The 16,318-nt window shown below is 37.4% G+C and overlaps 1 protein-coding gene across 1 annotated transcript in view; it reads right to left on the reverse strand.

The window, feature by feature from the left end:
• Positions 1–16,074, reverse strand: part of FAM186A (family with sequence similarity 186 member A) — a gene marked incomplete at its 5' end in the record, with an annotated part of 60,974 nt that extends 44,900 nt beyond the window's left edge. The window contains one exon of the mRNA XM_040641948.1: positions 15,898–16,074. Within this exon, the coding sequence (XP_040497882.1) occupies positions 15,898–16,074 (177 nt within the window). The remainder of the gene's footprint in view (positions 1–15,897) is intronic.
• Positions 16,075–16,318: the final 244 nt, after the last annotated feature.

Consider the following 16,318-nt stretch of genomic DNA (forward strand, 5'->3'; position numbering starts at 1 on the left):
TTTTTTTTTTTTTTTTTATTAATAATGATTTTTTATTATATTATGTTAGTTACCATACAGTACATCCCCGGTTTTCGATGTAAATCCCCGGTTTTCGATGTAACCAGGCGCCCCTTCAAATACATTTTCTGTCCCCCTCTCTCTTTCCTCCTTATGGGGTCCCTACAATGCAAACGTTATTAGCTTAATGGAGTCACTGAGTTCTCTGAGTCTATCTCTATGCAGTGTTTGTTTGTCTTTCACCTGTTCAGTTCTATTGCTTTCCATTATTCTATCCTCCAGGTCACTGATTTGTTCCTCTAGTTCCTGTGGCTTATTATTTATTCCATCTATTGTATTTTTAATTTCATTTATTGATTTCTTCATCTTTGATATGTTTTTTGTCTCTTTGACAAGGGTCTCACTGATGTCCCTCACCCTTTACTAAAGTCCAGTGAGTATCTTTATGATCATTACTTCAAATTCTGTATCAGGTATATTACTCATTTCTCTTTCACTTAGATCTCTTGCTGTGATTTTTGTCTTGTTCTTTCATTTGGGACATATTTCTCTGTTTCCTCTGTGTTTGTTTCTCTCGAAAGTCAGCTATGTCTTCTGCTCTTAAAGGTAGTGATTTTATGAAGAGGTGGTCCTGGAGTGCCCTGCAGTGCAGTGCCCTGTTCACCAGAATCTGGCACCTAAGTGGAGTCTCCTATCTGTGTTGTTTGTGTCCTGCTATTGTGTCTGAGTCACTTTTCCTTGCAGTCCACATGATTGCACTGACTCTTTGTCTGTTGTGGGCTGTGCTTGCTCTCTGTGATGTTAGAGAGATCCAGGTAGGCTGGCTCTGAGGGGGTGTGACAGCAAAAAGGCTTGGGGGTGGGGCAGTGGTGTTAGCAAAATTTGCACTGAGGGTTGTCCTAGGCTGGATCCCCCAGTTGGGTGGTTGCTGGGGATACAGTGCACAGAGATAGTTGTGGCAGCCTGGGGTGCCAGGCGTCTGTGTGGGCAGTGGCTGGGCAGGGAGTGTGCACAGCATTACGAAATTTACACTGAGCCACTAGTCCTGGGCTGGCTTCCCCAAAGTACAGCAGCATCTGTGTGTGGGGTGAGTGATATCTGTGCACGAGAAAGCTGGGCAAGGCACATGCAGCATTAATAATAAAAAAAAAAAATGCGCTGAGCCCACTGCCCAGGGCAGCAGACTTCTAGTGGGTGGGCCTCAGGAGAACTCATGGATGGGGTGCACTGCTAGCAGGCTAGGTTGCAAGCATCTGTGCTGTGCTGCATCCTACAGGTGACTCTGTATTTATGCTGGGGGGAGGAGGAAAGGTGCCTGCCAGCTCCTTGTTCCCAGAGAAATCCCCTCAGCAAGCTCCAAATTCAGTATAAACAGATCTCCCTCCTGTTGTGCAAGCTGTAGTTTCTATGTTGCCTCTCCTCAGGCTGTTGTTTCTTTAAGGGTGGGGATGCAGCCATTTCTGGCCCTCCTGGCCCACTCAGTGCTGACTCAGCTGACTTTTAAAGCTCCAGGCTCCAAGTGCCCCTGTTTATACAAACTCTTGGAATTCAACCCCTCTGATTTTCAAGGCCAGACATTATGGGGATTCATTTTTTCTGTGTGGGCTCTCTGGTGCTTTCCCCTCTCCATGACGACAGCTCCCTCCCCTTGTAGGCCGATCCCAACCATTATTTCTGCCCTTCCTAAACTCTCCTGATGCAGCTTCTTCTCTACATTTAGTTGTGAAGTTTGTTCTGCCAGTCTTCAGATCACTCTCCAGTTTAATGACTTGGATGTGATATCTAGTTGTAAACATGTGACAGGGCAAGCTTAAGGTACTCATACTCTGCCATCTTTCCCTTGCCTCCTGGTTTTTAGGAAATTTAAAGTTACATATGTAGTTCACTTTAAGGGGTGCCTGGCTGGCTCAGTTGGTAGAGCATGTGACTCTTGATCTTGGGGTTGTGAGTTCAAGCCCCACATTGGGTGTAGAGCTTACTTTAAAAAACAAATCAATAAAAATAAAAATAAATGTCTACTCAATAGTGCTGTTAGGATATATAGCTAATATTTAAAAAGTAGGATTATAAATGTGTGCATCTTCAACTTTACTAGATTGTGCCAGAGTGTTTTACAAAATAATCATTCCAATTTATACTTCTATGGCAAGGTATATCTGTTGCTTCACATTCCTGCCAACATGTAGTATTATTAAACTTAAAATTTTTTTGCCCATTTGGTGGCTGTGAAATGGTATCAATTATGGGTTTCATTTGAATTTCCATGATAATCAATGAAGTTGATCATCTTTTTAATTGTTTATGAAACGACTATTTCCTATCCTATGAAATGACTGTTTATGTCTTTTGTTAATTTTTCTGTTGGGTTATTTTTCTTATTGATTCATAGGAATTCTTTATATATTCTGAATACTATTTTTTAATTTGTTATATGGTGTTAAATATCTTCTCTCACTTAGTTGTTTCTTCCTCTCTGTAGTGTTTTGATAATTAGAAGATCTCCTTTTTAATGTAGAGGAAGTCATCAGTCTTTCTCTACCTTAGGGTCATAAAAATATTCTCCCTCGCCTTTAAGTGTGAGGGAACTAAAATAATTTTTCAATAAACTTAACAGTTGTTCCAACATGATTTATTAAGTATTATCCAATTCTCTCTCAGATACTCAGTGCCAGCTCTGTCATTTATTACATTGCATGACAGTCTATTTCTGAGCTCTGTTTCATGGCCTTATTTATCTATCCCTGTGCCAATGTTTTAATGTTTTAACTAGAATAGCTTTATAATAAATCTTTATCTCCCTTAGGCATAGTAGTCTACCTTGTTGTACTTCTTCAGCATTGTCTTGGCTATTCTTGGAATTTAGCTCCTCTATTAAATTTTAGAATCACCTTGTCATGCTTCATGAGTTACCTTTTTGGGATTTTGATTGGATTTGCTTTAAATCTCTATTTCGTTTGGGGATAATTGACATAGTTGAGTCTTCCTATCCATGAACATGGTTTGTCTCACAATTTACAGTCTTTCATTATTTTTTTTCCTTCTAAGTATAGTTGACACACAGTGTTACATTAGCTTCATCATATGTACAACATTGTATAGTCTTTCAATAAGGTTTTGTAATTTTTTGTCAATAAAGTTTTATAATTTCTTTTTTTTTTTTAAGATTTTATTTATTTATTTGACAGAGAGGGAGACAGCCAGCGAGAGAGGGAACACAAGCAGGGGGAGTGGGAGAGGAAGAAGCGGGCTCCCAGCAGAGCACGGAGCCTGATGTGGGGCTCGATCCCAGGGACCTGGGACCACGCCCTGAGCCAAAGGCAGACGCTTAACAACTGAGCCACCCAGGCGCCCCAAGTTTTATAATTTCTACATAAATGTCTTGCACATTATTTTTTGTTATTTCTAGTTTCCTGAATGTTTGTATACCCTCAAAATTCATCTATTGAAATCTTTTTTTTTTTAAAGATTTTATTTATTTATTTGACAGAGATAGAGACAGCCAGCGAGAGAGGGAACACAAGCAGGGGGAGTGGGAGAGGAAGAAGCAGGCCCACAGCGGAGGAGCCTGATGTGGGGCTCGATCCCAGAATGCCGGGATCACGCCCTGAGCCGAAGGCAGACGCTTTAACTGCTGTGCCACCCAGGCGCCCCCATCTATTGAAATCTTAACCCCCAATATGATGGTACTAGGAAGTGGGGCCTTTGGTAGGTGATTAGGTCTTGAGAGTGGAGCCTAATGAATGGGATTATAAAAGAGATTATAGAGAACTCTCTCCTTTCCACCATGGACAGAGTAGTAGGTCAACAGTCTGCAACCTGGGAGAGGGCTGTCACAAGAACTTGATCTTGGACTTCACAGCTCCAGAACTGTGAAAAATAAATTTCTCTTGTTTATAAGCCACCTTGTCTATGGTACTTTGTTATAGCAGCCCAAACTGATTGAGACAGTACTTGTATTTCTATTGAGATTATAAATGGTGCATTTTCTTAAGTTTTCTGCTTCTTGGCAGTATATAGAAATGCAGTTGATCTATGGTATTCATCTTATATTCAGGAACCTTTTGGGCTTTTTGGTAATTGTAATATTTTGTACATTCTTCCAGTGTGTGTGCGTGGGTGCGTGTGTGAGAGAGATAATCATTTCTTTGACAAATAATTATTTGTCAGATCTTCCCAATACTCTTTTTGCATCTCTTTTTAAAGGATTAATTTATTTTAGAGAGGGAGGGTGCGCAAGTGGGGGAAGGGGCAGGGGGGAGGGAGAGGGACAAGCAGACTCTGCGCTAAGAGTGGAGTCCAACACAGGGCTCAGTCCCACTACCCTGAGATCATGACTTGAGCTGAAATCATGAATTGAGTACTTAACCGACTGAGCCACCCAGGTTCCCTTCTTTTTGTGTCTTTTTATCTCAATGTGTTGTCTAGAACTATGAGACTACAAGTCATAATGGTGGGAGTCCTTGTCTTTATCCATGTTTTACAGGGTATAATTTTAGTATTATACCATTAATTTTGATGTTTCTTTCCTTTTTTTAAAAGTAGGTTCCACCCTGGGCTTGAACTCACAACATGGGGCTTGAACTCACAACCCTGAGATCAAGACCTGAGCTGAAATCAAGAATCAATGATTCCCATTGCATTAGGTTTCCCAATTCAGTGATTGGGTTTCCCCCTGTAAGGTCTGGCCTAGAAGGGCAATCAGAGCTCTCCAAGGATGCCCAGTCCTCTCTCATAAATTAATTCTCACAGTCATGGTGAAGGTTATATCTTTTGGACTTGCCCAGGTTTTGTGAGTCAGTATTAAGTGACAAATCCACTCTAACATTCCAGTCTTCCTAAGCCTTTTCTTTCCTCTACATTAAACTAGGGCAAGACTGGCATTTCTTCTCACTGTGGGCAATCTTTTGGTCCAAGTTTCAACCAACCAACCAACCAAACTGTTAGAACCCTGTCTAATTCCCCAAGCTGCAATATTAAATACGGGATCTCTGCTTAATAAACCCATATCAATGAATTTGGCCTGATCCAACTTCTGTTCCTTCCACCATTATACCACACCCTTAATATCCATTCCTTGGATTTCTGTCTGTAAAATTTGGAAAACTCAAGTCATTCTTTTGGAGTGTAGTGCATATCCTCATGGATCACACTTTGAACCTCATCTTTAGTGCCCTGCTGGATTTGAGTGTAGCTCTAAGTCTAGAAACATCGAGATGTGTAGGAGTGGTTCCTGAAGAAACTCAGCACTATCTTGCATGGCAGCTGCCTCAAAGGGCTCATTCAGTTTCCTCATACAATGCAGGGTTGATCCCTTCAGACAGGAATGGACCATCCACTCCTACTATGGATAAAGAGGCCACTCCCACCAGAATGAAGAAGCTGCTCCTAAGGGGGGGTTGGGGGGGTGGAGAGGTGACTCCCCTGGTGAAGCACACTATTAGAATTTAGAGACTCAATGTCTTAAGCTTTATCAGGGCCTTCCCACACATCCTCATTCCAACTTTCAGAGACCTGTTTCTTCCCAATCAATGCCCTCACTTTAACAGTAGACACCCTGCAAGGCTGGGAATTCAACTTGCATTGCAATTCATCCAGTCAGAGAATGAGATTCGTGGTTTAATTTTCAGCGATCTCAGTCATGTAGCTATAGGAGATAAGGGTCTCTTTCAGAACACACACAGAAGCTTTCAGGTCATTCACGTGGTTCTTGAGCTAGAAATTCAAATCCCTGAGCTCATCCTTTTTTCCCCCCACTTTATCCAGTGACATTAGGAGCAACCAACCAGTCTCATTATATTTATTAGTTTGCCAAAAATGTTTGAAAGTATCATAAACACAGTCACCCAGATTCTTGCTTCTTATAAGTAGTTGATTAGGAGTATCCAATTAGGAGTATCCAATATCCAATCTGGATATCCAATATCCGGATTAGTGATATTTTACATATCTTAATTGACAGACCATGCCAAGGACTATCAATGCTCTCTTTAATAGTGGAAATGGAGTCATTCATATCTTTAAATCTAATCAAATCAGAAAGCCAATTCTAGAAATCCTAAATCCAATTCAGAAAACTTATCCTTAAGATTCTATTCCTCCAGAACCACTCTCTCTATACCAGAATCTGTGTTAGTAGTATTAGTCAGACTTCTCCACACAAACAGAAACAATGGGATATATATGTACACAGGTCGATAAATATATATGAAGATTTATTGAAAAAATACACACACACACATATATATATATATGTAAAGAGATTTATTATAAAGAATTGGTTCACGTGATTATGGAGACTAAGAAGTCTCACAATTTTCAGTTGCCAAGCTGGAGACCCAGTAGAGCCTATGGTATAGGTCCAGTCCAAAAGTCAGCAGGCTCAAGACTCAAAAAATGCTGATGTTTCAGTTCAGATTTGAAGGCAGGAAAAGACTGATGTCCCAGCTCAAGGAAGGCAGGGAGGTAGAGCTCCCTTTTTTCTATTCAGGTTTTTAATTGATTGGATGAGACCCACCCACACACTAGAGAAGACATTCTGCTTTACTCAGTCTGATTCAAGTGTTAATGTCATCCAGTAAGTCTTCACAGACTTACTCAGAATTTTGACAAAATGTCTGGGCACACTGAAGCCCAGTCAAGTTGACACATAAAATTATCACAACTGTCAACACAGCAAAAAGTGAATACACAGAATGGAGGAAAATATTTGCAAATCATATATCTGATAAATGGTTAATATCCAGAATATATAAAGACTTCTTAGAACTCAACAAGAATAAACCCAAAATGGGCAAAGGATTTGAATAGACATTTCTCCAAAGAGTATATATACATGGCCAACAAGCACATGAAAAGATGCTCAACATCACTAATCATTAGTGAAATCCAAATCAAAGCCACAATGAGATACTTCATACCCATTAAGATGGCTATTATCAGAAAGGAAAAAAAATAACAAGTGTTGGTAAGGATGTGGAGAAATTGGAACCCTTGCGCACTGCTGATAGGAATGTAAAATACTGCAGCCACTACAAAAAAAGTATGGCAGTTTCTCAAAAAATTAAAAATAGAATTACCATATGAGCCAGAAATTCTACTCCTAGTATACAAAGAATTTAAAGCAGGGACTTGAACAGATATATTGTACTCCTGTTTATAGCAGTATTACTTACAATAGCAGAGGTGAAAGTAGCCAAAATGTCCACTGATGAATGAATGGATAAACGAAATATAATATATATATATATACACACACACACACACACACACACACTGGAATATTATTTAGCCTTCAAAAGAAAGGAAATTTTGATACATACTACAACATAAATGAGCTTTGAAGACATGTTAAGTGAAATACACCAGGCACAAAAGAACAAATACTTTATGATCCCACTTACATAAGGTATCTAGAGTAGGCAAATTCATAGAGAATATAGGATGGTGGTTTCCAAAGTTTGGGGGAAATAAGTGGTTATTGTTTAACGGGTCAGAGTTTCTGTTTTGGATGATAAAAATTTCTGAAAATATATAGTGTTGATGTTTACACAGTATTGTGAATATACTTAATGGCACTGAATTATACAATTCAAAATAGTTAAAATCATAACTTTTATGTTATGTATATTTTACCACAATAAAAAATTGAAAAATAGGTAATTGCCCATTTAAAACAATAATTGAAATGTAATAAATATTTATAACATATGTATGACATGAAGTATGATATGAATACCACAAAGGCCAGGAGAGGGAAAAAGGTAGAATATTGCTGTAAGGCTCATACACTATTCAAAAGTGGTAGGATACTACTTGAAGGTAAATGGTGATAAATATGTATGCTATAAACCCTAAAGCAAGCACTAAAAAGGTCAAACAGTGTTATAGCTAAGAAGTTAATATAAGAAATAAAACGGAATCATAGTAATATATTCAATCTAAAAAAGTGAGAAAAAATAAAAAGGCAACAAAAAGCACATGGGACAAACAGAAAACAAATAGCAAGGTGGTAAATTTAAACTTAACCATATCAATAATTACATTAAAAATAAATGTCTAAACATCCTAGTAAAAGGCAGAGACTGTCAGTTTGGATTAAAAAAGAAACCCAGGGCACCTGGGTGGCTCAGCCGTTTAGCGTCTGCCTTTGGCTTAGGTCATGATCCCAAGGTCCTGGGATCGAGCCCTACATTGGGCTTCCTGCTTGGTGGGAAGCCTGTTTCTTCCTCTCACACTCCCCTTCCTTGTGTTCCCTCTCTCGCTGTCTCTGTCAAATAAATAAATAAATAAAATATTTAAAAAAAAAAAGAAAGAAACCCAATTAAATGCTTTCCTATAGGAAACCCACTTTATTTTTTTTAATTAATTTATTTTTATTACCATATAATGTATTATTTGTTTCAGGGGTACAGGTCTGTGATTCATCAGTCTTACACAATTCACAGCACTCACCATAGCATATACCCTCCCCAGTGTTCATCACCCAGCCACCCCATCCCTCCCATCCCTCTCCACTACAGCAACCCTCAGTTTGTTTCCTGAGATTAAGAGTCTCTTATGGTTTATCTCCTTCTCTGGTTTCATCTCGTTTCATTTTTCCCTCTCTTCCCCTATGATCCTCTGCCTTGTTTCTCAAATTCCACATATCAGTGAGATCATGATAATTGTCTTTCTCTGATTGACTTATTTCATTTAGCATAATACCCTCTAGTTCCATCCATGTCGTTGCAAATGGCAAGATTTCTTTTTTTGATGGCTGCATAATATTCCATTATATATACATACCACACTTCTTTATTCATTCATCTGTCAATGGACATCTGGGCTCTTTCCATAGTTTGGTTATTGTGGACATTGCTGTTATAAACATTGGGGTGCACGTGCCCCTTTGGATCACTACATTTGTATCTTTGGGGTAAATACCCAGTAGTGCAATTGCTGGGTCACAGGGTAGCTCTATTTTCAACTTTTTGAGGAACCTCCATACTGTTTCCCAGAGTAGCTGCATGAGATTGCATTCCCACCAACAGTGTAGGAGGGTTCTCATTTCTCTGCATCCTCGCCAACATCTGTTATTTCCTGACTTGCTAATTTTAGCCATTTTGACTGGTGTGAGGTGGTATCTTATTGTAAGAAACCCACTTTAAATATAATAACCCAAATATGTTTAAAGTAAAAGAACAGAGAAAGTACAAAGATGGTAACACTCATCAAAAGAAAGCTAGAGTGGCTATATTAGTAACAAACAAAAGCAGATTACAGAGAAAAAGAATTATTACTAGAGATAAATAAGGTCATTTCATAATGGTACCATGGCCAATTCATTGAGAAGACATAGCAATTCCATGTGTTTTGGCATCTAAAACAGAGCTTCAGGGTGCCTGCGTGGCTCAGATGTTTGGGCGTCTGCCTGTGGCTCAGGTCATGATTTCCAGATCCTGGGATTGAGCCCCACATCAGGCTCCTGGCTGGCTCAGTGGGGAGCATGCTTCTCCCTCTCCCTCTGCCTCTCCCCCTGCTTGTGTGCTCTATCTCTCTCTCAAATGAATAAATAAAATCTTTAAAACAGAACTTCAAAGTACATGAAAAAACTTTGATAGAACTATCAGAACTAGACAAATTTGTAATTATAGTTAAATATTGCTATACCCCTCTTTTGATAATTGATAAAGTTGAGAAAAAATGATGGAAAACTTGCACAATACTATCAACCAACTTGACATAATCATTATTAATAGAGTACATCACTCAACAACAAAATACAAATTCTATTCAATGCATACATAACATAGAAAAAAAATCTCCAAATATTTGGAAAATAAACACTATTCTAACCCATGAGTCAAAGAAAAAAGTCAAAAAGAAATTAGAAAGTATATAAAACTGAATGAAAATGAAAACACGGCATTTTCATTTGCAAAGGGAGATATGTATTGAAAAAAACCACTTCTCACAAAAGAAAAAAGTTCTCAAATAAATGACCTCAGCTTCTACCTTAAGAAACTGAGAAAAAAGAGTAAATTATATCCAAAGTAAATAGTGTAAATGAAATAATAAAGATCAGTGTGGACATAAGTAAAATAGAAAACAGAATTAAAGAAAATCTGTGAAATCAAAAGTTGGTTCTTTGGGGCTCAGTTGGTAGAGCATGTGACTCTTGATTTTGGGGCTGCGGGGTTGAGCCTCATCTTGGGTGTAGAGATATCTTAAAAATAAAATCTTTAGGGGTGCCTGGGTGGCTCAGTCAGTTGAGTAGCTGACTCTTCATCTTGGCTCGAGTCATGATCTCAGGGTCTTGGGATCAAGCCCTGCATCAGGCTCTGCTCTCAGCAGGAAGTCTGCTTGAGGATTCTCTCTCCCTCTCCTTCTGCCCCTCCGCCTGCTCGCTTGCTCTCCAAAACAAATAAATAAATCTTAAAAAAAGAAAAGTAAAATCTTTTTTTTTTTTTAAAGATTTTATTTATTTATTTGAGAGAAAGAAAGGGTGAACATGAGTTGGGGGTAGAGGCAGAGGGAGAGGGAGAAGCAGACCCCCTGCAGAGCAGGGAGCCCGATGGAGGGCTCGATCCTAGGATCCTGAGATCATGACCTGAGCTGAAGACATGTAACCGACTGAGCCACCCAGGCGCCCCCAAAAAAGTAAAATCTTTAAGAAAAAAAAAAAGCTGGTTCTTTGAAAATAACAATAAAATTGATAAACCTCTAGCCAGATTGATAAGGGAAGAGAGAGAGAGAGAGAAGACAAATTGCTAATATCAGAAATGAAAAGTGATATTATTACAGATTCTACAGATAACAAAGAGATAATGAGGGATTATTGTGAACAACTTTGGGCCAATAAAATGATATAAGATAAAATGGACAAATTACAAGACACAAACTGTGAAAGCTCACTGAAAAAGACAGATAACCTGGGTGGCTAGGTGGCTCAGTTGATTAAGCATCTGACTTTGGCTCAGGTCTCAATCTTGGGGTCCTGGGATCAAGCCTTGCATCTGGCTCCCTGCTCAATGGGGAGTCTGCTTGTCCCTCTCCCTTTGCCCTTCCCTCTGCTTGTGCTCTCTCTGCCTCTCTCTCAAATAAATAAAATCTTTTAAAAAAAAAGATAACATGAATAGCTGTACAATTTTTTAAAATTGCATTTGTAGTTTAAAACTTTCCCATGAGTTAAACCACAAATCTAGATGGTTCCACTGATTATTTCTCCCTACCCCACCCAAACACTTAGTTTCTACCAAACATAAAAGGAAATGCCAATTCTCAAAGTCTTACAGAAAACTGAAAAGAACATTCTATCTGAGTCTATAAAGCTAGCATTAGTCTGATGCCAAAACCAAGGTATTAAAAGAAAACTACAGGCCAATATATTTTATAAACATAGACACAAAATTAACAAAATTTTAGTAAATTGAATACAAAATAATAAAAAGAATGCTACATTAGGAGTAAGTGGAATTTATCCAAAAAATGCAAGGTTGGTTTATCAGTCATAAATCAATGTAATTCTCTATTTTAACAGATTTAAAAAGACCAAAAAAAAAAATTATTATCCCAATAGATGCAGTAAAACCTTTTGATAAAACCCAGTGTCTACTCCTGGTTAAAAATATCAGCAAGCTGGGAAAAGAAGAGAATTTCCCCAACTTGATAAAGAACGCCATAAAAAATATACCCCCACTATTATACTGAATGGGGGAAGAGTCAATGCTTTTCCCTAACATCAAGAAGAAAGCAAGAATGTTTCATCACTTCTAGTCAACTTTATCCTGGAGTTCCTGGCCTACTCAGTAAATTTAAAAGGAAGTTTATTTATTTTCCTCCTTCCCCCCAAAAATGAAGTTGAAATGCACACAGATATGAAAAGGGGACTCAAACTGCCTCTATTAGCATATAACAGGGCTGTCTATGTAGAAAATCCCAAGGAAAATATGAAGAAAATCTAAGAGGACTAATTACTGGGTTTTATTATACAAAATGAACACTCAAAAATCTATTGTATTTCTATTTATTAGTTGTGAACAATTGAGAATGGAAATTAAAAAGCAATACTATTCACAATAGTAAAAAAAATATGAAATACTTAGGGACAAATCTAACAAAAGATATGCAAGGTCTAGCACTTCTGAGAAAAATTAGACCTAAATAAAAAAGAGGTTCGCTGTTTTCATAGGTCAGAAGACTCAATATTGTTGAGTTCTCAATTCTCCCCAAATTGAGCTATACCAGCAGGCTTTTCTCCCAGTAGATTTTGACAGACCAATTCTAAATTTTATATGGAAATGCAAAGGGAGAAAGCAGTGTAGATAAAGACAGTTTTTAGGTTATGAGTATTTGAGTGTGTCACTGCAGAGAAAGAAGCCCAAAAGAGGAAATGGGGGTAAAGGGAAGATGTGAGAGAAGAAGTTGCGCATAATTGAAAAAGAACAAATTTGGAGAACTAAGAGTATATAATTTCAAGAATTATCATAAAACCTCAGTAATAAAAAAAAAAAAAACCCCAGAAACCTCAGTAATCAAGACATTGTAGTATTAGCATAAACACAGATAAATAAATCAAGAGAACAGACTAGAGAGTCCATAAACTCATACATATATGGTCAATTAATTTTCAATAAAGATGCAATGAAATGCAATGGAGAAGGGATAGTCTTTTCAACAAATGGATCTAGAATAATTGTCTAAAAAAATCTTAATATCTGATATCATATACAAAGATTAAGACAAAATGAATCGTAGACCTAAATGTAAAATCTGTAAGTATAAAACTCCTAGAAGAATAAATAGGAGAAAATGTTTGTGACCTTGCATTAGTCGAAGTTTGCTTTGAAAGAAAGAAATTGGACTAAGGAGTTTTGTTCTTTGAAATACACAATTAGTAAAAGAAAAAGACAAGCCACAGAATAGGAAAAAATATTTGCAAATCACTTATCTGATAAAATTTGCAATCAAAATACATAAAAATACTCAAAACTCAATAATAAGAGCATAGATGAATAAGCTTTTAAAATACGGTCAAAATATTTGAACTACCAAAGAAAACATACTGAATGCAAATAAACTTGTGGAAAGTTGCTCAAAATCATTAGTCATCATGAAACTGTAAATTAAAACCACAATGAGATACTATTGTACACCTTTTGGAATAGTTAAAATTAAAAAGACCGACAACATCAAGTGTTGATAAAGATGTGGAGCAATTGCAAATCTCATATACTGCTTGTGGGAATATAAAATAGTATAACCACTTTTTAAAAAGTTTTAATTTAAATTCCAGTTAGTTAACATACAGTGTAATATTATTTTCAGATGTACAATATTGTCACTCCACACTCCACAAAACACCTGGTGTTCCCCACAACAAGTGCACTCCTTAATCCCTTCTTCTATCTAACCATCCTCCCACCCCACCCCCTCTGGTAACCATCATTTTGTTCTCTATAGTTAAGAGTCAGTTACTTGGTTTGCCTCTCTTCCTCACCCCCAACCATGTTCGTTTGTTTTGTTTCTTAAATTCCACATATGAGTGAACTCATGGTATTTATCTTTCTCTGACTGACTTACATCACTTAGGATACTACTCTCCAGCTCCATCCACATCATTGCAAATTCAAGATTCCATTCTTTTTTATGGCTGAGTAATATTCCATTGCAGAGCATGTATCCCTTCAAATCAGTATTTTTTTTTAAAGATTTTATTTATTTGACAGAGAGAGACAGCCAGTGAGAGAGGGAACACAAGCAGGGGGAGTGGGAGAGAAAAAAGCAGGCTCCTAGCGGAGGAGCCCGATGTGGGGCTCGATCCCAGAGCACCAGGATCACGCCCTGAGCCGAAGGCAGACGCTTAACGACTGCGCCACGGGAGCCCCCAAATCAGTATCTTTGTATCCTTTGGGTAAATCCCTAGTAGTGCAGTTGCTGGGTCATAGGATAGTTCAATTTTTAACTTTTTGAGGAACCTCCATATTATTTTCCAGAGTGGCTGCACCAGTTTGCATTTCCACCCAACAGTGTAAGAGGGTTCCTCTTTCTCAGCATCCAATACCTGTTGTTTCCTGTGTTCTTAATTGTAGCCATTCTGACAGGTGTGAGGTGATATCTCATCATAGTTTTAATTTGTATTTCCCTGATGATGGTATTGGCACAAAAATAGACACATAGTTCTAAGGAACAGAATAGAAAACCCAGAAATGAACCCACAACCATATGGTCAATTAATCTTTGACAAAGCAGAAAAGAATATCCAATGGAAAAAAGATAGTCTCTTCAACAAACGGTGTTGGGAAAACTGGACAGCAACATGCAAAAGAATGAAACCGGACCCCTTTCATATACCATATACAAAAATAAATTCAAAATGGATGAAAGACCTAAATGTGAGACAGGAAGCCATTAAAATCCTAGAGGAGAATACAGGTAAACAATGTCAATGCCTTTGACATTGGTCTCCTGAGCGAAGGGAAACAAAAGCAAAAATAAGGCATTAAGGCTTTATCAAAATTAAAGTTTCTGCACAGCAAAGAAAACAATAAAAAAAAACTTAAAAGGCAACCTACAGAATGGGAGAAGATATTTGCAAATGACATATCTGATAAAGGGTTAGTATCCAAAATATGTAAAGAACTTATAAAACTCAACACCCAAAAACCAAATAATCCAGTTTGAAAATGGGCAGAAGACATGAATAGACATTTTTCCAAAGAAGATATCAAGATGGCCAACAGATATATAACCATTTTTTAAAAGTTTGGTAGTTTTAAAAAGGTGAACATTTATATACCACATGACCCAGCCATTCTAACCCAAGTATTTATCCCAAAGAAATGAAAGCATATGTCTATAAAATAAGTCATGAATAAATATACAAATATTCATAGCAATTTCATTTTTTTAGAGAGTGAGGGGGCAGAGGGAGAGGGAGTGAATCTTTTTTTTAAGATTTTATTTATTTGAGAGAAAATAGATGCTGTATGATTCCACTTATATAAAATTATTTTAAAATGCAAAATAACTTATAGTGACAGAAAGCAGATTGGCAGCTGCCTAGAGATTGGGGTGGGGGTGGGGGTCAGGAAGGGTAGGTAGGAGGAATTGTAACTGAACATAAGGAAACTTTTTGGGGAGATTGGTAAGTTCATTATGTTGATCGTGATGAGGTTTTCACAGGAGGTTATATTATCTAAACTTGTATACTTAAAAATATTTACAGCTTATTATGTGTCAATTATACCTCAATAAAGGTGTTAAAAGCAAACACCAGGTTATTATTGTTAGTTGTGGGGAGTTAGAGCAGGAGTAAGTTTATTCGGAGAATGAGAAAGTACAAATATTTAGCACTCCTTAAACATAGGAAAAAACTTTCTTGAATTAATTTCTTTCAACCTGACTGATTTTGTTGTATTCTGTTTGAGAGAATAGAACGCAGTATAACCTTAATGGTTTGGGGTTTATTGGATTGTTATATTATTCAAGCTTTTGTTCATTGTCCTTGAGTTTCTACTGGCCAATAAATTCCCCTTCCATGAGCTGGAATTCAAACCAGCTTTCTTCTTGTTAACAGCTATTTGACAAAAGTTTACTTGAGAACAAATGAAAACTATTGACTGAAATTAGATATCAATATTAGCTATAGATTTTTATTTTTCTTTCTATCCCAGTCACTCAATAGCACATGTGATTTATTTCTTAAAAGGCTTAATTAATTCTGATAGGAAAGTAAAAGAGACTAACAAAATTGGAGCATGTTATCCACAGAGTCAGGTGAAACTGTTATTTGAAATCAAAGTTACCTCAAACATAGTCAAAGATCATGAAAATAAAATGAGTTTAAAAAAATGTAGCTTATCATTGAAAGTTAAAAAAAAAAATTAGTAATCTGTAAACCTCTCATTTACGACCTACCTCTCTGGCTCGATAAAGCTGTGCTTGCTCAATCCTAGAGATGACATCCTGTACTGCAAATGGGATCTCCAGCTGAGGGACCCCTGATTTATACAGGGCTTTGCTGGATATGATGGTGGAATCTGCAACTTCTTTTTCTGATTCAGATTCGGGGTCTATCCCACCTTGCATTTTGATAAATATTTTGAAAAGTTGAGTGATTTTCTTTTATTTCTTCTTTTTTCACAGAATATAGGCAAATGCTAATAAAGGTGTCCACGAGGAAGCTAGGAGAGGTCTTTCCTGCTCCCAGAGGTTGTGGTTTACCCTAATTTGTTGCTAACCATGGTATTCCAGTCCTGGTGATGTCATAGTAGATCCATTGTGACATCAATGACTCAAACATTTCTAGAGTGCTTACTATAAGCAGAGAACTAGGCGT

The sequence above is a fragment of the Ursus maritimus genome, unplaced genomic scaffold (assembly GCF_017311325.1).
Source record: "Ursus maritimus isolate PB19 unplaced genomic scaffold, ASM1731132v1 scaffold_26, whole genome shotgun sequence".
NCBI lineage: Eukaryota > Metazoa > Chordata > Mammalia > Carnivora > Ursidae > Ursus > Ursus maritimus.